Here is a 22,283-nt window from a genome sequence, read left to right on the forward strand (position 1 = left end):
TTTACTTCCTCTTGTTTCTCCTCAGTCTCCACTTCTTACAGCAGCTTGATTCCCACAAACCCACCTCCACCTTTCACTCTTCCCCCCCCCTCCCCACACCAGCGCGTCCTCGGCCAATGTACCGCCGCCATGAGCGCGGTCCCGGGCCTCACTGGAGCCCTTAAGCTTTACGAGTCTGACAAGATCAAGGATCGCGCGCAGGGTGGCGCTCTGCTTCGCGAGATCATCGGCAATCGAGCCAACCTCGAGGTCCTGCAGGCCACCGCGAATCGTGATGGCGGCAAGGGCTGGGTGGCGCTATTCCAATGTCTATTCGCGAGTGTTCTTCTCGAAAAGAAGACAGTCATTAAGAAGACTGCATCTCACACCGAGAGCGGACTACCTGCCGGTAGGTTGTACTTCCACTTACACGACCGCTCCACTGACCGCAGCCCTCATAAGGCTGTCCGATGCCGCTAATCTTGTGCGCTTTGCCGCTGAGCGCAGCGTCCACATGATCGGACGCAAGCCGCTCGGTGTCCTTCTTCTACACATGGTCACGCTCCTCGTACAGGACGGGCGCATCTTCGAGCCGGTCGCACTTAACTACGTCAAGACTCTCCGTACCCTTCTCTCCTATCCACCTCATCTCGAGCATATGGACGAAGGGCTGTGGCGCCGCCTCATGTCGGTCTGCTGGGCAACAATTCTCGGCGAACGCATTCCAGTAGACAGCGAATTGACCGAGGAGCGCGAGAACGACGACTCCGAGGTCGATGCCCACACCGGCTCTTGTGCAATTGCCGGCTCGGCGCTCCTCCTCAAGGAGGTCATCTCTCTTGTCCCCATCTTGCTTTCCAGCTCCAGTGCTCCCCTAATCCCTGCAGCACCTGCCAAGATCGAGAGCGCCAAGCCTGCTTTGGGCCTTTCCATCCTCAGTAAGATTCATCGACACTTTGATCAGGATGGCCAAGGCCTCGTTTCCACCGATGTGCTTCGAGCGCTCAATATTCTGCTCGGCGAACTTGAGCTCAACTGTAGACAGGAGTTCACCGAGATTTCGCTCAAGCTTTTCCCACAACTCGCCGCAATGTGGACAGCAAGGACCAAGGGCGACCTTGGCCACCGCGAGCACATCTTGGTCGCGCTCCGCACCATGCTCCCTTTCATCACACACAATTCAGTCCCATCGCACAAGAAAGAGGGAGTCAGGGAAGCCATGAACCGTATTTTGGACGGCATGCCCAAGGAGGCCGGCTCACGCGCTGCCATCAAACCATTGGAACTCGAGACACTGCGGTTCAAAGCTGGAGGCACCAAAATGCCTGAGGCGGGCAGCCACCCACCATTCGAGCTTATGGGTGTACAGGCTGGTTTTGGCTTTGATGCCACACAGGCGCTCAGTTGGGCAGCGGTTGAGCTGCTAGCTGACTGCTGCTTCCTCACCTATGACTCCTATAGCGTCCCTTCGTCGTCCGCCATGTCCTCCACCCCGAGCCAGCGAGCGACCAAGAGGCGGCGCAAGGAGGGTGAAGGCTTAGAGAAGCTTTTGAGCCTCATGTCAGGAGGGCAAGCCCAGACGCGCCTTCTTGCGACCCAGGTCATTGTGTTCTTCGTCGACCGCCATTGGTCACAAATCCACGGGGAAGCAAAGGACGCCGTTCGCCGCCGGTTGTTACAGATTCTAGACGACGACGACATAGACCTGCAGTCATGGGCGTTCATTGGGCTCTCGTGTTTCGCCACGATCGACGCCAAAGCCGAGGTTCAAGAGCGGCGCAGCATGCCACTTACACCGTTGCACCGACAGGTGCAGCACTCGTCCTGGGGCCATATGTGGGAACACGCCATCCGCAAGGTGTCGGTCCCCAACATCGCCCGCGCAGCGTGCCACGCTGCCGAGGTATTGCTCCATACCGGCAAGGTCGACCAAGCGCGTAGTTTGCGGGATATTCACTTGCTCCTGAAGAGCGTGTCTGTCCAGGGCCCGCCTCAAGTTTATGAGACAACCACCTCCTTCCTTGTTGCCTGCCTCGACCGCGTTCGTGCCGACTCTGGTCTCTACGCGGCCAATCTCGAAGACGAGGTCATTGACTGGTTTGTGAGGACGTACAGTGCGGAAGGTTATCGCAAGACCCCCGGGCCCGTTACCCCTATCAACGTCCTCAATCTTTTCACACATATCTGCGACTGGGCCCCCGCCGAGCTGGAAGACGTTACCGTACTCGAATTGCTGCCAGACTGCCCGATCGTGAATCGCGTCATCGAGGAGGCGACCACCGAACCTCTGCGGCAGTTGATTCTCAACGCCACAATGCCAGCGCCTCCCGTGAGCACAAGAAAGCAGACTGCAATTACAGCCGGTCCGACCGACGTGGAATCACTCGCGTTGCTCGATGGGCGCCCACACAAGCTTTCCTACGCACTAAAAAATGCAATGGAGCAGACACTGTCTCGGTGGGCGTTGCTTCAAGACCGGTCGAGTCGCCATCTCATCAACGCCACCGGCGTTCGGAAGAGTATCGATCTCGTTGTGCTTGCCCTATCATTCCAGGCTGTTATCCATGTCAACGGACACCGTCCCGAGACGAGCTGTCTCAACCTCGCCGAGAAGCTCCTCGCCATACTCCTTCCGCATGTACGAGACATGGCCGAAAGCGTGAACGCCCAGTTACTAGTTTGGCGAGGGTTTGCGCCATTGTTTAGTCCGCGACACGTGCCGGTAGAGGTCTGGCCCATTCTCCTGAAGCCGGATCGCGCCTCTGGCATCCGTCGGGATGTACTCCCGTCTACGAAATACGCCTCTCACTACGATGAAGACGATGAGGATGCAAGTAGCCCCTCCGAGTTGCTGCTCTCCATACTGTGGAGCAATGAACAAGTACGCCGTTCCTCGTATCATGCTGACGTCCAGACAATAACAGTCCTAGACAGCCTGGTACAGACGGCGAAACACGCACTCGAGACTGTGCGAGCTCCGCGGTGTGGCACAACTATTGCTCTGGAGGCCGCGGAAGATGACGATTTCGGCCCGATCATTAATGCCGACTCTGACACGATGCCTGCTTCTCTCGAGTCGCGCGTGGCACAGCGCTCGACGTCGTTACTGGTAAAGACCCTGGTTGACTTGCGGCTCCGAGGTCAACAGCTGCGCTCTCCGGAGCGGCGTCCTCCTAAGGATACGTCACTCATCAACACTTTTGTCCAATGCGAAAGTGCGCAGTTCGCCCAGTTGGGAGCTGCGGTGTGCGATGCGATTCAGGACGGCAGTCTGAGACTCACAATCAACATTGTGGACGTCATAATGGCCGAAATTGAAGATCGCATCGCGACTTACGGGTTCAAGCGCGACAGTGAAGTTATTCGCCTGGCTGTCGTTTTCTTAGCGCGGACAGCGGCAGTCTGGTTGGCGCCAGAGAGCGGGCTCGGTGAAAGGGCGATCCAGATGATCAAAGGGTTTGTCTTAAAGGTGCATCACGATTACCCGACGTCGTGGCAGGCGCGCCTGCAATTATTGCTCTTCATCGATGAGTATCTCGAGTACGACCCTACATTCACAGCCTGGACACAATTGTCCGACACCGACCAGGCCGACGTCGTCATGGGCGGAGAGCACCCTGACGCTCTTGGGCCCATGAAGTACAACCTGGACGCAACAAGTGACCCGGATGCGCGGGTGCGCTTCCGCGCCGCAACATCTGCAGCTGCAGTACACTATCTCCCCGATTTGCCGGCCGATGTTAAGTCACAAGCGTACTACGACATCGTCACGAGGCAATCCTCTGACTCGTTCTCCGCCGACCATTTTTTGACCAACCTGGTGTGGAAGATCAACACGTGTGTTGCCAGCGCTCAGCTGCGCTCTGGAACAATTTTTCACCTCTATGAAGTTGCAGACTTCGCGCGCGAGTTTCTGATATATCTTCGCCCTGGTTTGGCCGCGATTGCGAACCGACTTGGGCTCAGCTCGCTGCAACCGTTGTTTTGCGCCCACGCGAATGTTGTGGTTGTCAACCAGTTGGGTCTTGGCCAACTTCCGCTCGCTTTACCACCAGAGGTCTACGGGTGTGAGACGCGCAAGCAGTTCGCCCAGCTCTGCCTTGAGGCCGTCGGCTCAAAAATTCTCGCTGAGCCTCACCTTTCGCATAACCTGCCGTTCTTCAAAGCGTTGTGCAACGCAGCTGGTGTGAAGGAGTCACAGGCTCGTAGGCGACACCTCCCATTCGCTGCCGCAATTGCAGTCGCACAGACAATTCAAGAGATCGACATGTCCGATTTTGAGACAATCAAGGCGCAGGGTCTGGAAGCTCTCCACTCTCTTCAGGCGGAAGACGGTGTTGATACCGGAGAGTATCTAACCCAAAGTGCAGAGACAGTTGTTGCTGCACTTTTCACTCTCGTCGACCTGCATATTCACAACGAGGAGGTTTTGGCCTGCCTGGATCACGACAGCTCACAAGGGGGTTCGGCCACGGAAACATTCGCCCTATTGATGAGAAACGATCAACCTCGTCCCGATAACCCGCCGGCGCTTGATCCAGCTGCGTCTATCTCGGGAGTGTTAGGTGCCAACCAATTCTTCCTTGCACGGTTCCCTTCAATGTCGAAGTCGCGCATGGTGTTCAGCGCCGTGGTCCGACTTTTCCACGAGGTCAACTCTGCGTATCTCGTCAATGAGCAGCGACGTTACCTCCGCGCTGTAGCCCTCTTGGCCTCGCTGTACCAGGGCGAATTTGCGTCGTCTCTGGTACTTCAAGAGTTCCTTCGCAACTCTATTGACTTATTGAGCATGGATGACGTGGGGCCCATCGCGTTCTCAATGGTCCAGTGGGGCTTCGACCAGCTCCTGAAAGCAAAGCAGACCCCTCCCGAGCTCGCGAACCTCTTGATTAAGCTTGGCGCGGCCTATGGGCAGCTACAAGCAAAACCCCACATGCAGGCGCTAGCTGAAGACCTTAACCACTGGGTAGGATCCAAATCCCAGACCTGGCACATGTCGGATGCGATGATGCCCTCGTTGGAGTCGGCTCTTGTTTACTGGCCACAGGGTTGGGTCGAGCACTTCCGCTTCCCGAAACAGCATTTCTTGGATGTCGCCGAACTCGCAAAGCGTCCCAGCATGAACAAGACTATGGCGCTCTCCAAGCGTCTGGTAGAAGCGGCACGGCGTCAAACCACCCCGGAGAACAAGGATACATTTATGTCGGCCACGTTTTGGTACCTCAAGCAGGGACTCAACCGCGACAAGTGGACGGCAGAAGGAGCGACTGCGTTTTTACAGCTCCTGGACATGGTCAACGGAAAGGTCCATGCGCCCTCGCTTGACACTATCAACAATCTTACCGGCCGTGCTGATATAATGGAAGTAGCTCGAAAGCTTGAAGACCGGCCACGCGATGCTCTGCGCGTCATAGTACTTCTCAGGGTTCTTGAGCAGACAACCAGCGATGACTATCGGCTCCGATACACGGCGTACGAAGTGTTACAGACGACGCTGCCAATCATCAAGAGCTCGCTCGACGCTCTGCCCCCTCACTTGCGCGAGTTGACCGCGTACTTGGTGCCAGATACGCCCGCGTCCAGTTCCGAAGAGCCGAATCTGGAGGCTTTGGGGGCCGAGGCAAGCTGGATACAGAAATCACGCTCGCACGAGGTGTGGGCCAAGGATCTCGCACTCCTACTCGGGGCCTCTGCGTCCACAACTGACGAGTTCTATGCTTGTCTGCAGCCCATGCTGTCGGCGCATGGCAATGCCGCTGTGCTTCTGCTGCCGTTTCTGGTGCAGAGTGTGCTCCAGTGCGATGACCTCCAACTAACTGCAAAGCGTGCCGATATCCTGTCGGACCACTTCTCCAAGGTTCTGCAGTTTACCGAGGCGTCATTGCAGACGATCGAGGCAATCATTCATATCGTGCTTCATCTGCGTAACTTCAAACCACCTTACGCGAAAGGCGAGCTCTCCTACAATCATTGGCTGAGTATCGACCCACTCGAGCTCTCCGAAGCTGCAGGTAGATGTGGATCGTTTGCCAGCTCCCTCTTGTTCCTGGAGATGGCTAAGGATCGCGACGAAATCGGCAACCAGGACCTCGACCTCTCAGATATGCGTGTGCAGAAGGTAAGACCCGCGATCCGGAGAGGAGCTGACTGTCAGGTCATGTATGACATCTACAGTAACGTGGAGGATCCAGACGGATTTTACGGGGTCCAAAACAACGATGTTATGGACTCCCTGCACCGACGTCTCGACCACGAGGGCCAGTATCAAAGAGCGATGTGTCACAATCTGGCGCAAGTCGAGGCCGCCCAGAGCCCGGCAGCATCGACCGTCCCGCTTATCTCCGCGCTGCGAAACCAGCACAACCTTGGTTTCCACGAGCTTGCGTTTTCGCAAATGAAGTTACTCAAGGCCAAACGCGAGGTTGGAGCAGACTCGGACGCATTTTTCCTGGACTTGGCGTGGCGAGTAGGCGATTGGGATGTGCCGGTCACCAAGGAGATGGCGGAGACATCAGCCGGACGGTTTTACAATGCGCTTCGCGCGGTGCATCGCGAGCGCGACTACGAAGTGGCGCGTGGGGTCGTTAATGACGCCATCTGTGCGGAGATGGCTCATCTGCAGGAGATTGGTGTGGAGCGAATGACAGAGATCAAGAAGGTGACAGCCGACCTCCTCTGCCTTCGCGACGTGGAGCATTGGGTGTCCCGGTCCTTGCAGCAGGCTTTGGAGCAGGACGACTTTGAGGGACGTCCGCTGACAGAGTTCGTCCGTCTTGACCCGTCATTTGAGTGAGTCGCTCTCTGTGCTGGTTGACCCCTAAGGTTTAAAACAGCCGAGCGCCTATCGGCGACGCGACTCTCCCTCATCCGCTCAGCCCGCATGCGAGAGAGCAAGAATCTTTTCGGCGATCTTGTGTCCTTACAGGCTGAGGGGCTGATGAAGATGGAGAGTCAGTGTCAGTTGCGCATGAGCCAGATCGCCCGCAAGGAGGGCAACTTGCAGGCGGCTGTAAATGCGATCACGGCAGTCAGCCGTCTCGAGGAGAGTGTAGGGGCGCTCTCGGAGGCTGCTCAGGACGAATTTAGCCAAGTTCTCTGGGCGCAAGGCGAGCACGCGCTGGCTATCAAACACGTTGGCTCAATTTTGAACCCACTGAAACTCATGGCCGATGAGAAGGGCCGTAAGGGGCTTGCCACCATTACTGCCCGCCACGCCATCCTTCTATCGCGCCAGGCGAACTGGTACTGGCTCGCTAAGCTCAAATCTGCCGAGGAGATTCGGTCAACGTCTAGGCGCGCCATGGATTTGGCCACGGCGGCTAGAGCCTCGCACGGGGATCAGGCACAGATGGCGCACGACTTCGCCGTCTTCACAGATCGATATCACCAGATGCTCGCCAAGTCGCCCGAGCTTGAGCGAGTCAAGCAGTACGTGGACCGACGACAAGCTGAAGTCAAGGCGGCAGAAACTGTGCGCGCCTCAACGCCAGGCAGCCGCCGCAGCACTCTGCCGGCAGACCACCTGCTCGAAGAAGAGAGCCAAAACATGGCCCGGCTAGAAGATGAGCTTCTGCGTTACGTCGTTTATGCTGTGCAGTCATATGCTGCGGCGCTGAGCTACACCGATAAGTTCGACGACTCGATCACTCGTCTATGCTCGCTGTGGCTGGAGCATGACACAAATCAGCTCGCAAACGAGAAATTCGCGCTGAGGCTCCCGCATGTCCCAACCCACAAGTTCCTATTCCTTAGTCCGCAGCTCTCAGCCAAGCTGTTCCGTCCGCCCACGCCAACCCCATTCAACACATTGCTCAACGATCTCATCCTGCGCACGGCGCAGGAGCATCCCTATCACATCCTGTACCAGATTATCACATTAGCTGACAACTCTGGGCCACCGCGGTCCTCTGGCTCGCGTGCTAAGGTTGTCGCAGCCGACGGACGGGTGGCTGCAGCGCAAGAGATCTTGGACCGTATCGCGGCGTCGACAGCGCACCGCGTGGCGCAGCCCGCTGTCAAGGCTATGAAGACATTCGCTGATCTTGCTGTCGCATGGTGCTACGCCGATCACCACAAAAGCAAGCCCGGGCAGGCGCTTACGGCCTCATCCTCCTCTCCCTTGATGCAGTGCCGTGGCCTCATGATCCCGGTTGCGACCGTGCCTCCCCCGGTCGACCTGGAGAAGAAATACGAAAACGTCCCAACTCTTGATCGATACCGCTCCTCGTTCAAGCTTGCCGGTGGCATCCACCGGCCTTCGATTATGACCTGTATCGACTCACTAGGACAACATCACGTACAACTGGTAAATGGCTCGCTGTGGTGACACACAACTGACAAACAGTTCAAAGGCGAGGACGACGTGCGACAGGACGCCGTGATGGAGCAGGTGTTCGAGATGACGAACAGGCTGCTGCAGCGTGACCGCCGCGCGAGCGCTCGCAGCCTGACGTTCCGCACGTACAATGTCGTCAACCTCGCCAATCGCTCGGGCATCATTCAGTTTGTGGGGAATACAACTGCAATTGGCGACTGGCTAAAGGACGCACACCAGCGTTATCGTGGGACCATTGATGTAAAGGCCGACGTAATCCGCAGGGCCATCGGCAAGCTCCAGGAGTCGGACAAATCTGGCGAACAAGGCCCAGCCATCACGAAGGTGTGGAAGGAGCACATGGCGCACTTTCACCCTGTCATGAGGCACTTCTTCTCAGAAAGACGCCGGGAGCCACTTGCATGGTTTACCATGCGTCTCAACTACGCGCGCAGTGTTGCTGTGACGTCTATGGTCGGGTGGATGATCGGCCTCGGCGACAGGCACTGCTCCAACATCCTCATCGACAAGGTGTCGGGCGAGCTCGTGCACATCGACTTCGGCATCGTGTTTGAGGAGGGCAAGAAGCTCCGCATTCCCGAGAAGGTGCCGTTCCGTCTCACTAATGACATTGTCGACGGCCTTGGCGTCACTGGAGTCGAGGGAACGTTCCGCCAGTGCTCAGAGCACACGTTGCGCGTGCTGCGCGAGTCGTCCGAGCTTATCCTTACCGTGCTTGAGGTGTTCAAGCATGACCCGCTGCACAACTGGTAAGCTGGTAGACCGTGATCTCCGCTGACCATAGGGTCGGTGATCCCAGCAAAATGCGCCGCGCCGGTGGTGGGCAGGCACAAGCGCAGAACGTTGGCCAGGATAAGGCCGAGCGCGTCCTCACGCAAATCCGCCAGAAATTGGGCCCAGAGCTCAGCGTCGAATACCGCGTCAATCAGCTTATGCAGGAGGCGCAAAACGAGGACCACCTTTCCAGGATCTTCATTGGTGAGTAGGGCGTCGTGCAGCAGAAGCTAACGAAAGGCTGGCAATCATGGCTCTAAAATTGAAACTCCCTTGTACTAATCCACCCGGCATCAGCGATACCCGCGACTCGTTCCACCTCTTTCTCTGTACTTTGTAGCATCACAACAGCATTCCCAAGTCGTTCTATGTGTATGCATCCATCGTTCTGTAATACAGCCCTGTTACAGCCACTCGACTGTTCCAGGGGGCTTGGAGGTGATGTCGTAAACGACGCGGTTGATGCCACGGACCTCGTTAGTAATGCGGCTCGAGATCTTCTTGAGAACCGAAGGGGGGAACTCGAACCAGTCGGCAGTCATGAAGTCCTCGGTGGACACGGCACGGAGGGCAATGACCTGGTCGTAGGTGCGGGCGTCGCCCATGACACCGACGGCACGGACGGGGAGGAGGGCGGCGAACGCTTGGGAGATGGCGTCGTAGAGGCCAGCCTTGCGGATCTCCTCAATGTAGATCTCGTCGGCGGCCTGGAGGATCTGGACCTGCTCGCGCGTGACCTCGCCGAGGATGCGGATGGCGAGACCGGGACCAGGGAAGGGGTGGCGGCCGACGAGATGGGCAGGGATGTTGAGGAGGCGGCCGAGGGCGCGGACCTCGTCCTTGAACAGCTCGCGGAGGGGCTCGATGAGCTTGAGCTTCATGTCGTCGAGCAGGCCGCCGACGTTGTGGTGCGTCTTGATCGTCGCCGAGGGGCCCTTAAACGAGATGCTCTCAATCACGTCCGGGTACAGCGTGCCCTGGAGGAGCCACTCGATGGGGCCGCGGGTCGTGTCGGCGGCGCACTCCTTCTCGATCTTGGCGGCCTCCTCCTCAAACACCTCGATGAAAGTGTTGCCAATGATCTTGCGCTTCTTCTCGGGGTCCTCGACGCCCTCGAGGCGGGCGAGGAAGCGGTCAGACGCGTCCACAACCGTGAGGTTGACGCCGAGGTCCTCGACCAACATCTTCTTCACCTTCTTCGCCTCGTCCATGCGCAGCACGCCGTTGTCGACCATGATGGCGTGGAAGCGGTCTCCGATCGCCTCGTGCATGATCTTAGCGGCGACGGTCGAGTCGACACCACCCGAGACAGCGCCGATCACCTGGCCCTTCTCGCCGCAGATCTCGCGGATACGCTTGATCTCCTTGGGGATGAACGTCTCCATGCTCCACCCACCCTTGATGCCGCAGATGTTGTTGACGAACGCGCCGATAACCTCCTTGCCCTTGGGCGAGTGCGTGACCTCGGGGTGGAACTGGACGCCGTAAATGGGGCGGCTCTCGTGCGCGATCGCGGTCCACGGCGACGTGGGCGTGTGCGCGAGCGTGAGGAAGTTGGGGGGCAGCTCGGAGAGCTGGTCGCCGTGCGACATCCACACCTGCAGGCCCTCCTTGCCGAGCTCGATGCCCTCGAAGAGCGCGTCGGCGTGCGGCTTGCCCGTCTTCTCGACCGTGATGAACGCCGATCCGTACTCCTTGTGCGTGTGCGGCTCGACCTTGCCGCCGAAGACGGTGGCAGTCTCCTGCAGACCGTAGCAGATGCCGAGGGTGGGCACGCCCGCCTCGAAGACCGCAGGGTCAACGTGCGGCGCGTCCTCCGCGTACACACTGTACGGCGAGCCCGAGAGGATGATGCCTGGCGTCAGTACCTAAATGTTCCCTTCCTCCGAGGTCACGGCCGTTTCGGCCATCGCGCATCGCGCTCCACGCATCACGCGTCGCGGCGGTAGCAAGTAACGCACCCTTAGGCTTCCACGTCAGATCGGCCATCTTCTGCGTGCACGGGAGCATCTCGCAGTACACCTGCTGTCAGTTCCGCCGCGGAGTCCAACTCACGCCCAGCTCACGGCAGCGGCGCGTGATCAGGTGCGAGTACTGCCTGTCAGCCATTGCATCATGCGCAGCGCACCTGCGACCCGAAGTCGAGGATGAGGATCGAGTCGTAGAGGTCGTGGATCTCGGCGGACACCATGGTGGATGGTCGGTGGGTGGATTGTGACCAGCCAACTTTGTTTGCCGCCGAAATCAGCGATCTGACTCGAGTCACCGAAGTTTTTACGTGAGGTGCCAGTTAAAGATGGAGGATTGTTGGAGCCCCGGAGGTATTTGGTCCCGCACAGCTGGTGGCAGATGGCAGTGTGAGGTTTGTGGCTGGTTATGCGGATGCTCTGCAGCGCTTAACTATGCCATTCCGAGCTTCCGAGCTGGTCAGATACGCGAGAAAGAGATCTACGGTACTCAGACGTATCTGAGGGGTATCATGAGTTGGCGCTCGGCGCCCTTGCTTATCAGTGCCCCGTTGCTGGAATCGAAGTTTGCCAGCAGCGCACAGTACCTGAATTTACTGTACATTGTCCTCCTCGATTCGATGAAGAGCTCACAGACTGTCAGCCCAAAGCAGCTTGCGTCAGACGAGCGGCAGCGTTGCAGGACACAGCCATAGGCATTCCGCCTTCCAACATTCCGCCTTCCAACCCCGCATCCTCTCAAGGTCGGCTTCCGCAGCCTTAGGGGCGTGACTCAATGTCGGGTCACATGTCTCAGTCCACTCGGCCGCACAAAGTCAGGATGCCTGGGCTGCGCGGCTCGAGTGGCCGAGTAGAGTGGTCGGAAGAGGCGAGGCATTGAATCCCCGAGTTGTGGTCCAAAGCGAACGCAGCGCGTATGTGCTACCGCATCTTACTTCCAGGTCTGCTGCAACAAACGTGCGATGAGGGTCATGAACGGCTGCGCATCGTAGAATCAGTGCTGGTGGTGATGACTGCTCGGAGGTTTGCACTACCTGAGCCATCAATTGCACGGTTGCGGCGTACTCGCCGAGATTCCCCAACGTTAATAAATAGCCACCCGCCCCAGGTACTAGCCTCCGAGGTGTCTCGAGCGCATGAGCAATTGACAAACGTGCCTGGTCTAGGCCTCCGTCAGCTGTTCATGAGCGACACGGCATGGCCACCGAGAACCGGTATCATGTGTGCATAACGTCCGAGCCTGAAGTCTAAGTGGCACGGCGAGAGTGACCCCGTGGATGCGGCTGCTCCAACCAAGCTCAGATCGAGCCCGCGAACAATCTCCCTCCGACCTACGCGCATCCACGATGCCACACACTGCGTGCAGCTCCCGACCCTGCGCCATTATGGAGCGCGCAGAGATGCCGGGAGACCGCCCGCCAGTCGCGCCTGCTGGCCGCCTTCACCCTGTGAACGACGGCAGCGGCAGCGACAGTCTAGGGAGCGGTCTAAGGGCCACCGCTCTGGCGCGCCTTGGCGGCCGCCTCGACTCGGGCCTGGTTGGTCTTAGCGATGGCGTAGACGATGCCAGCAATGCCGCCGACGCCAATGGCCGAGACGTTGCCAAACGACACCGGGTCCCCGAAGAAGAGCATGCCCGAAGCGGCCACGGGGAGCTTGTTGAGAGCACCAACCATCCTGTGATATTAGCTGATTGGCCAAAGTCGTTGACTTACGAGTAGGTAGTCGAGCCGCAGACGCGGACGCACCATGCCGTGCTGTACGAGATAAACACAGCGGCGGCGCCCGAGAAGACAATCGCGGAGAGCAGAATTGTGCGGTTCTCCGCGGGGAAGTTGTCCGACAGGCTCTTGGATCCCCAGTCCTCAAAGACAAGCGAAGCGACAACGAGGACGGGGATAGACAGAAGGTTGTTGTAGAACATCGAGTCCCAGTCCTTGAAGCCGGTGACCTTGATGCGCTTGCGCATGTACAGGACGTATGCGGCCGAGCAGGCGCAGTTGAGCGCCATCCAGAAGTAGCCGACGCTGACGCCGCCGATAGTGGGCATAGCAGTAAGCTCACGGCCAGTCGTCTGGTCAAGCGTGGTCGACCATGCGGAGGAGATGTCGGCCCAGGCGGCAATGACGGACGAGCCAACCATGAGGGCAAACGAGACAAGAGTCAGACCAGTGACAATACCGCTGAACATGAACACCTCGCCGTAGGCAATGAGGATAATGGTCAGGTTCTTGAAAATGCTGAGGGGTCAGCTTGGCTCCTGTACCATTGATCTTGTGGTAAGACTTACGTGTAGACGGGGATCGAGAGGAACTGCAGCGATTTGGAACCGGTGTAGATGACGGCGACAAGCAAGCAAGACACGGGGTACCACTGCTTGGCGTCCTTGAGGTCAAAGTCGCGGACTACACACGAGGTCAGCAATTGGAACAGCGATACAAGAGACTCCGCGCCAGTCCTCAGGCTCCCGCAAGAAATCCAGGGGTGGAGTGAAGATAATGACACTCACAGGAGATGACACCGGCGCGCTTCACGCTGTAGACGGCGAGAACGCACACGGACGACTGAATGGCGAGGAGGAGGAAGTTCATGTTGAACTTGGCACCCGACACGACATACTGGGCGAGTCAGCGGGGGTGGTTCTATCAGTGGTGTGTGGTGGAGGAGCAAATATCGTTTCGCGATATCAAGATATGAGGATGGTGCGAGGTGTGGCTCGCCGGCCCACGTCGGATTCTTACCTTGTTGACGACGGTCATCATAATGGACGCAGCGCAGTAATTGACAATGGGGAGGATCTGCTCGCGAGACGATGGGGCAGCGGGAGTGTCCTTGGCGGCGAGACTGGGGGAAGGAGGTCGCTGAGCGCCACCGAGGTTGGCCATGAGGACCTTCTCGTCCGCGTCGGAGCGGCGCTCGACGTTGTTCGAGTACATGCTGCTCGAGGAGGCGGAGCGCATGAGGGGGGGAGACCCCGAGCGAGAGAGGCTCGGGGTGGGGACGAAGGGCTTGGACATGTCGGCTGCGGGGGAGGGGAGGTGGTGCAGTCGGCAAGGAGGGGAGGGGGAAAGATGGAGGAGGGAGAAAGAAGAAGAAAGGGGGGAAAGAGTGTATGAGGTGAAAGATAAGAAGAAGATGACGAGGAGGAGGAGGGGGGAGGAGGAGAAGGAGATTTGGAGATGAGAGAGATGAGAAGAGATGAGAAGAGATGGGGAGGAGAGGAGATGAGTTGAGGATGGAGGTTGAAGTGATGTCGAGGAGCCCGGGGGGGGGGGAGGATTGAGAGGTGGGTGGGTGGGTCAGAAAAGCCAGCCAGAGACGGCAGCGGCGGTGGATTGCTGCGGTGGGGAGAGCGAGGTGGGGGGGGGGGGGGGAGGGAAGGTGCGTGGCAACGCGACTGCTGGTGTAGGGTGGAGGGAGAGGGCGGAGGAGGGGGGGATTGAATGGTTCACAAATTGTCCCTTGATTCTAACCCTGGCTTCATCTGCTGTCAGAGGTATGGCGCATGAGCGCGCATGACGGAGGATCGGGGGAGCAAGGCATCAGGGCAGAGGAACCATCGGGAATCGGCCCTCTCTACCTCTGAACCTGGCACATCCTCCAACCGCATTCTAAAGTCCTTGTTGCAATTCTACAAGCCAGCGTTGTGCATGCGCCAAAACGAATAGCGCAGGGTACTCTGATTCTATCAGCCATTTGCCTTTGATCCTTTGAACTCTGTTACACGCGTTTCTTGGCCTCACTCTGCTTTGACTTGCCAAGGTCAAGGTCAAGGTTTATGATACGCGGTACACGGTGAGCCATGAGCCATGAGCCACAGGAGCAAGCCATGTCAGGGTCCGCGCCGTCGATCTGGTCGGCGGGCGGGGTGTGCATCATCATCTCATCATCACCCGTCTCTACCTGACACGTCCCGGTGGGCTAATGCTCTATTAGGTTCGGGGTCCAAACGATTAGCAACCGGGCAGGCAGCTATTAGAATCCTTTACATGAGCTTAACGGCAGCGGCGTCGTGCGCGCCACTGCGCCACGGCGCACGGCGTAGAATCGTTCCTACCGGCGCCAGCGGCCAGCGGGGCATTGAGCGGGCGGCGATGGGATTGGCATTGGGATCGACTGTGAATACATAGATATGGAAGCTTTGTCTGTGATCTGCAACGGGAGCCGAGTGGCCTGGACTGGAGAGAAGCTGACATCAAGACGACCGGGCGCGCCGCGGACCTGCAACCGCACGGACCAGTCCCTTCAGTTGATCAGTACACAACGCCTTTTTCGCTTCCGCTGGACGCTCATGCTTTCTCGCTCTCCGCTTCACGCGCTTCACGCACCGCACACCGAACAGTTCGGCCTCGGCGCCTCCCTCGCGCCCTCGCGCCCCCCTCGCGCCTCGGCCTGATCTGCTATAAAATTTTGGTTGTTCCTGGCCGCTCGCGCCGCTGCATTCGGAGCATGCGATGGCTGCATGCGCGGAGCCGCAACACCCCCGCATATCAGCATCAGGCTGTGGCAGGCGCGGCAGGGAGCGGGCTGCCGGGACGCAGAGATGAACGCGGTACGGCTGCGCACCGCGGATCGAGGTTATGCATGTATCACGGGGAGGCTCCATGGTGATGATCGGGGAGCAGGTAGCCAGACAATTAGACAAACTGGAAGCGAGCAAGGACGAGTGCATGCGTGCAGGGAAACGAGGAAAGGCATCCGATGCCGGCGGCTGAGAGCCGCGAGTTGACCCTGATCCGTTTGTGATACACACAAATCGGATCCACGGACACGATCTGCACGATGCGCGATGCGGCGCTGCACATCCTTCTTTCGTGGCGCTTCGCGGCCTCGATATAGACGCGTGGCCTCTACTGTTGAGCTCTTCCTGCTGCACACGCGCGCGCGCGCGCGTACCTGCCCACTCGCGTTGCTCGTTGCCAACCAACTCTGTTTAATCTGTTTTCAGGCCCCAGCCAGAGCTCAGCCATCAGCCACATCTCCCGTCCCCACGCCGAGCTCTGTCCTCGGCGAGCAGCCCCGAGCCCGAGGCCCGAGGATCCGAGGAGTACGCACGTTGCATCCCGCACCGGCAAACGGCACCCGCAGGCCCGCAGTCCACACTCACACGCTCACCCACGTGTCTGCTCTCCTCAGGGATGCGCAGACATTCCTCCCCCGCTCGAACACAAGGGGCCGTGAGTGCTGGAACCTCGAACAGACGGGGCTGCTGCGTGCTGCGTGCTGCGTGCAGGCGCGGGACAAAATCGCAGGCAGATCCGCAGTTCCGCAACGCGACAAGGTTTTGGCGCAGACTCCGCCTGTTTGTTTCAAGGGGTGGGTCGCGGGGGGGTGGTGGATGGAGGAGTCGAGAGCAGAGCATTGCGCGACGCTCGGCGATCGGCGGATCGGCTGGGCGGGGTGGGGTGACAGCCGCTCTGAGTTTGAGCGTGCCTAGTTAATTGAGGTGCTTCGCGTTTTGGAGATACATATGCGGAGGCAGCGACAAGATCGACAAGGGTACGCAAAGTGCGTGCCTCGTTGGCAAGACTAGGTGGCCAGGTGGGGAAGGTTGCGTGTTCCAGAATTCCAGAATATGGAAAATGTGGAGAATTGGGGAAATGCAGAGGGTCGAGCTCCGGTCTGGAACACATCATCTCACGAGCTCTTAGATGCGCGAGCCTGACTCTACTTGCGCTCGTCAAGAGTTGGTCCCCCGAAGTCCGATTCCGGATTAGGATGAATGATGGCTAGACTCCGAACAGAATTCAACAATACGCTTTACACTTCCAACGCAAATGCCATGTATGTCAAGCAGCACTTCGCGGATCACAAGTTGAATCACCGCAAAGGCATCGCCCGCTGTTACAGATATTGCCCAGGTGGAGCCGCGGTAAGCCGGGTGTGAGGTCAGTGTCACAAAACCCGCATCAGCTGAAGGGGTGGACTTGCACTCATCTACAAGAGGTTGGCGTCGATATGAGCTGGTCGGCAGGGCGAGTATCTTGGCCTGACCCGTCAGTCGACTGATGTGCCTTATCCTAGTTGTTCTGCATGTTCTGGGCAGGCGTACTGACGAGCGCAGAGCGGCACGGAGGTCTCCCTGCCAGCGAGAACCTACGCCAGCTGGTCGGGGTGCTGTCCGTGGTGAAACCTTCTCTCTCAGACTGATTCACGCGAATCGGAGTCAGAGGCTGGTACTCAGAAAACACACTTGGCTCCTACCACCCCGGAAGACTTGGATGGTGCGGCTGTGTCCCGGATATTGATCGCGAGGGTTGACTCGCCACGCTCAGTGGTCGCCCCGGGGGTCAGTCCTCCACCAGACGGCAGCCCAGGTCGATCCGAACGCAAACGGCGCCGTCGCTCCTCAGCCTCCGGCAAGTCAACCGCTGACGGACAGTGCAACGACGTAGTCCATTGGAAGTTGTGAGCGCTTTCTCGCCTGATCGCCCATGGCTCACTGGGACGCTCCGCCCGTCAGAGCACCGATCAGCTGGCGGGGAAAGGCCGATCGCGCGGCGCACATCATGGAGGGGTATTGACGAGCATTGGTATCTGGGAGTCCCTGTGTCCTTCGCCCGCAGTACATACTGCCATCGTATGTACTGCTCCACCGTAAAAGCTTCTCGACTGGCTGCTGTCAGGAGTTCAGTCTCGGTTGAAGCCGAGAGACAGCCAGCCTGCTCCTCCGCATGATCAGTCCAATCCAGTCAGCTCTGTCGACGCCGAGTCCTCCCCGCGCGCGCCATACGGCTCGGCATCAATCAATCCGCCAATATCCTCGACTCCAATATGAATATTATATACATGCAATGTCGGTCTGGAGCGGTCAGCGCTGTTTCCGTGTCTCACACGACCGGCTCTCACGTGACAGCCTCAAACCCACCTTACACAGCCTTGTCGGCCATCTTGCTCTCCTCTTTCAGCGTTGTGCGCGCGACAGCAGCAGCGGCATCTGGCCCGCTCTTGACCGCCTGCACCACCTTGTCGACCGAGTCGGCGTTGTCCAGCTCACGCCGCACCGCCTCGAGCTCGGCGCTGTCCGCCGCAGCGCTTGCTGCCGTCGCAGCCTCCCCTCGCCGCTTGTTCTCGGCGATCTGCCAGCTCACGAGATCCTTGAGCGTGTGCCCTGGCGGCGCGGCCGTGCGCGGATTCGTCTCGTGCAAGTAGTAGGCGAGGAAGCCGGTGAAGACGCCGAGGAGCGGGTCGAGTGTACGTGAGAGGAGATAGTTTCGTGGCATGGCAATGCAGGGGGATGGGGGAGAATAGAGGTCGAAGGTATCCGGCGAGTGGCTCAGCGAGGCAGCGGCGTTGGCGCGGCTGTAGGCGGAGGCTGGAGGACACAAAGAAGTTGAGAGCGCGGCGATGACGCAGAGTGCAAAGATGCAGGGACAAGCGGCGGTCGGAGTGGGCTCGTGTGGAGGTGGAGGTTGCGTCAATTCGAGCCAAGAGCGGAGACGGAAGCAAATGAGGCAATGGACATGTGAGCACCGAAGTTGCCCTGACTCTGTGCAGGTGACCAGCTTCCGCAGCACTGGGCCGCCAGAGCTGGTCCGGCGTCTCGGCGCCCGACCTTGCTCTCCACCTCGGCCTTATGATCGTATGATGAAGTTTGGAGAGCAAGGACAAAGCGGTGCGGCCTCCCAAGCGCATGACTGTGGCCAACGGTGACGCACACACTCGGCTCAGCCCGGCGCATGTCTCCGGTGCCACTCCAAGCCCCCCATCAAATGAGGGCCGTAACGTATCAGCGCCCAAGGATGAGTGTGTACCTGCAGTACCTGGTGGAAAGGGGAAGGGGAGAATGCCGCGATTGCCAAGCAAGTAGACATGTTCATAACAAACGTCAGTCGTCAGTCAACCCTACTTCACAACCTTCTACTCGCCACCCAACACTCCTCCGCCGACATGGTTGCCACTCGGTGAGTACCCCGCTCCACCTCACACCGGCCGCCGGCCGTCACGGACCTCTTCCGGACCATGAGCGAGCAGAGCGAAGCACAGCCCGAGCATACCCGAGCACTGACACCCAGTGCATCCAGACAAGTCCGCGCATCCGAGCTCGGCCCCGGGGCGACGCACACCACCTCGCAAGCTACGTCAACAGCGCATCCTCAACTTGATAATCCCTCTGCCTCCTCCACCTTCTCATCGCCACCCTCTTCATCTTCACGATCATCTCGCTCATCTCGACGTTCTTTACACCGGAAGCAAACGCCTCTCGACGCGGACACCTCTTCCCCACACTCGCTTCCCCCACATCCCCATCTTGCTCAGCCACAACCCCACCCTCTGTCAAAGCCAGGCAAGCTCGACCTCGACGATCCAGACTTCAACCTCAACCTCGACGCTCAGCTCAAGGAAGAGTTGAATAAACACTACGCACCCAAGCAACAGCCGCCTCACCCTTCCTCGCCTGATATGGTCAGCGGAAGGCCCATCGCTCCCTGCGAGGACGCCGTCTTCGCGACGCCGACCGGGACCGTCGTCGTCCGTCCATACGTCTCCGCAGGCAAAGAGATCAAGGCCTTGCTTCAGTTCACGCCCCGCTTCTCATCTTTCAACCGCGAAAACACAAAATCACAATCCGACGAGTTTCGCGGCTTCTTCACCCTCTTCTGGATCGGTGAGTTCTCCTCAGCGGCATGCGGCGTAGCCATAGCTGACCCGCGCCAATGCTTACGCGCTGCCGACGCGTCGTCCCCCCCTACGCCCTCCTTCTTGACGCCCCCCTCACCCTCTCACATCCATCACCCTCCGCGTCCTTCTCATCCTTCCATGCCTCGCTCTCACCACGCACCTTCACCCATCAGGCCTTGCCCTCCTCTTCCTGCGCACGTGCATCGAGTCATGGGAGCTCAATCGCACAATCTTGTCTCCCAACTTTGCCCACCTCATCACCGCTGATGGTGTTGCGCTTGCGTTCGCCGACCTGATCATGGTCACTTCCATGCTTCTCTGCGTACCGTTCGTCAAATGCCTTCAGAAGGGCTACTTCAACTACTACTACACCGGTCTCATCATCCAGCACTTGTTCCAGACCACCTTCCTCGGCATTGCCATTGTGTGGGGATATGCGCGCAATTGGTACTGGGTTCAGGCTGGCTTCCTCGTTCTGCGTGAGTCTATCAGAGCCCTGCCCGGACTGACCACAGACGCCTTGTCAAGCATGATGAAGATGCACTCGTACATGTCACACAACGGCATGCTCGCGACTGTTCATGCCCGTCTGCAGAAGGAGAAGCACACGTTGCACGAATACCTCAACTCCCTGCCGGGTGGACATGAAGGCGCGCTCGCCGAGGCTGCGGAGCACAAGGCTGAGCTTGAGGCGCGCGAGGCATCAGCGCCACAAGTCAGCGAGCCTGCAACTCGGACACCCACTCCCCCCCAGATCACTGTGACGGGCGAAGACGGCACGGTCGTCTCGGAGACTATTGCGCGCCTCGGCCAGAACGGGGAGGTTGCGAAGAAGAACAACGAGGTGCGCCGCCGCCTGCGCTCGACCAAGCCTGCCACGGATGCGCTCCCTGCTCCTCAGTCTGGCTTGCCGCGCGGCACATCGCTCGAACCGGCCCACACGACTAGCCCGCATGCTAAACGTGTCCCGACACTCCTCGCGTGGAGCTCGGACCCGAAGATTGCTCTGCTCGCGCGCAATATTGACGAGATGAGCGACGAGCTGTGCTCAAACGGTGAGCGCGGTCTCGTCTGGCCTCAGAACGTCACCTACAAGCACTTCATCGAATTCATGTTCTTCCCTACCCTGGTATACCAGCTCGAATACCCGCGGACCAGCACAATGCGCCCGCTGTTTGTCCTCGAGAAGGTGTTCGCGACCTTTGGCACTTTCAGCCTCATTTACACCGTCACCGAGCATTACATTATGCCGTACTCGCCCAAACCTGGAGACAATCTTATTCAGACTTTTGCCCAACTCGCCATTCCCATGATCATTAATTTCCTTCTGATCTTCTACATCATCTTCGAGTGCGTGTGCACAGGGTTCGCCGAATTGTCGTACTTTGCGGACCGCGAATTCTACCAAGACTGGTGGAACTCGACATCCTGGGACGAGTTCTCGCGCAAGTGGAACAAGCCGGTGCACACTTTCCTTCTCCGGCACGTCTACGCCTCCAGCCGTCATGGACTCCGCCTCGGCCGGTGGGGCGCCACATTCTTCACCTTCCTCCTCTCTGCCCTGTGCCACGAGCTCGTCATGGCCGTCGTCAGCAAGAAGATCCGTCCCTACCTCTTCCTTATGCAGGTGAGCATCTCACGGCATCGGCTGCCCGGTCTCCCGGGCTTGCCCGGGCACTCTTGGCACACTCACGCTTACACCAGATGATACAGCTGCCCATGATCATGATCTCCCGCCTGCCGGCCGTCAAGCGCAATCGCACGCTCGGAAACATCATCTTTTGGGCCGGCCTCATGCTTGGATTCCGTGAGTCAAGTCTGCAGAACTCGTGGAACACGACTGACTTCAGCTCTATTGGAAATTTGCTATCTACGCTTCTAGAATCTGCTGCGCGATGCTGTAGAATGTCCTGTACTGCATGCATATTTGCATAGATACTGTGCTTCTGGCTACCTGGTGGTCCTATCGTCGCCGCATTACCATGAGTTGAGCGGTCATCACTGGTCCCTGTATCCTACACATGATTTGGCGTGGTTTCGGAGTAATTTGCTTCTATTTCACAGTATATCCGAAGACGGATCGTACTACACGTCCTTGAAGGCTCAGAAAAGTTAAGGGTCGCCACGGAGATGGTTGGGAGTCTTGTCGTAACGCTGCTTCTCCCAATACTCAATGTCCGACTGCTGCTCGGGGCCCACTTGCTCCACGCTCCGCTCAACTTCAGGAGATCGGCGACCCACTCGACCAACTCCTTCGAGTGCGTCCCGAGGATGGGGCGGCCCACTGCTCTCAAACGTTGGAGGGTGGAGGTGGCCGTGGCAACCAGGACAAGGTGGCGAACAGGAGTGGAAAAAGTGGCGAGCAGGCGTGGAAGACCATGCCCTTGGCCCGCTCAAACTTTTTCTCGTCGATGTACGAGACAGTGTACTCAGTCCTCGAGGCCGGCACCTTGGCCTCGGTCTGGGGTTTGATGGGAGTGGAAATCTGTTCCCCTTCAAGAGGACTTGGAGGGGAGGGAAGGAGCGCGTCGACCTCTTTAGGCGCACGTCGGGGAGAAATGAGGCGAGTAGATGAACGAATCGTCAGAGGGAGCGGGATGGAACCA

At 58.6% G+C, this 22,283-nt stretch overlaps 5 protein-coding genes across 5 annotated transcripts; 2 read left to right on the forward strand and 3 right to left on the reverse strand.

The window, feature by feature from the left end:
* Positions 1 to 129: 129 nt before the first annotated feature.
* Positions 130 to 9,348, forward strand: COLE_04928 (uncharacterized protein; the record flags this gene model as incomplete). Its single annotated transcript, XM_018419629.2, has 8 exons — positions 130 to 388; positions 432 to 2,860; positions 2,894 to 6,097; positions 6,134 to 6,768; positions 6,802 to 8,284; positions 8,324 to 9,063; positions 9,099 to 9,292; positions 9,329 to 9,348. The coding sequence occupies 8 exons, from the start codon at positions 130 to 132 to the stop codon at positions 9,346 to 9,348; spliced, it is 8,964 nt and encodes a 2,987-aa protein (XP_018276774.1).
* A 144-nt stretch (positions 9,349 to 9,492) lies between these two features.
* On the reverse strand, positions 9,493 to 11,279 carry COLE_04929 (uncharacterized protein; the record flags this gene model as incomplete). Its single annotated transcript, XM_018423952.2, has 4 exons — positions 9,493 to 10,943; positions 11,050 to 11,110; positions 11,144 to 11,182; positions 11,217 to 11,279. The coding sequence occupies 4 exons, from the start codon at positions 11,277 to 11,279 to the stop codon at positions 9,493 to 9,495; spliced, it is 1,614 nt and encodes a 537-aa protein (XP_018276773.1).
* A 1,263-nt stretch (positions 11,280 to 12,542) lies between these two features.
* On the reverse strand, positions 12,543 to 14,072 carry COLE_04930 (uncharacterized protein; the record flags this gene model as incomplete). Its single annotated transcript, XM_018423951.2, has 5 exons — positions 12,543 to 12,732; positions 12,771 to 13,295; positions 13,346 to 13,460; positions 13,565 to 13,673; positions 13,797 to 14,072. The coding sequence occupies 5 exons, from the start codon at positions 14,070 to 14,072 to the stop codon at positions 12,543 to 12,545; spliced, it is 1,215 nt and encodes a 404-aa protein (XP_018276772.1).
* Positions 14,073 to 17,924: 3,852 nt separating this feature from the next.
* Positions 17,925 to 18,278, reverse strand: COLE_04931 (uncharacterized protein; the record flags this gene model as incomplete). Its single annotated transcript, XM_018424249.2, has 1 exon — positions 17,925 to 18,278. One exon carries the CDS (start codon positions 18,276 to 18,278, stop codon positions 17,925 to 17,927), a length of 354 nt encoding a protein of 117 aa, XP_018276038.1.
* A 739-nt stretch (positions 18,279 to 19,017) lies between these two features.
* Positions 19,018 to 21,559, forward strand: COLE_04932 (uncharacterized protein; the record flags this gene model as incomplete). Its single annotated transcript, XM_018424250.2, has 5 exons — positions 19,018 to 19,663; positions 19,851 to 20,156; positions 20,193 to 21,304; positions 21,382 to 21,484; positions 21,528 to 21,559. 5 exons carry the CDS (start codon positions 19,018 to 19,020, stop codon positions 21,557 to 21,559), a joined length of 2,199 nt encoding a protein of 732 aa, XP_018276039.2.
* Positions 21,560 to 22,283: the final 724 nt, after the last annotated feature.

Source organism: Cutaneotrichosporon oleaginosum (assembly GCF_008065305.1).
Source record: "Cutaneotrichosporon oleaginosum strain ATCC 20508 chromosome Unknown ATCC20508_contig04, whole genome shotgun sequence".
Lineage (NCBI taxonomy): Eukaryota > Fungi > Basidiomycota > Tremellomycetes > Trichosporonales > Trichosporonaceae > Cutaneotrichosporon > Cutaneotrichosporon oleaginosum.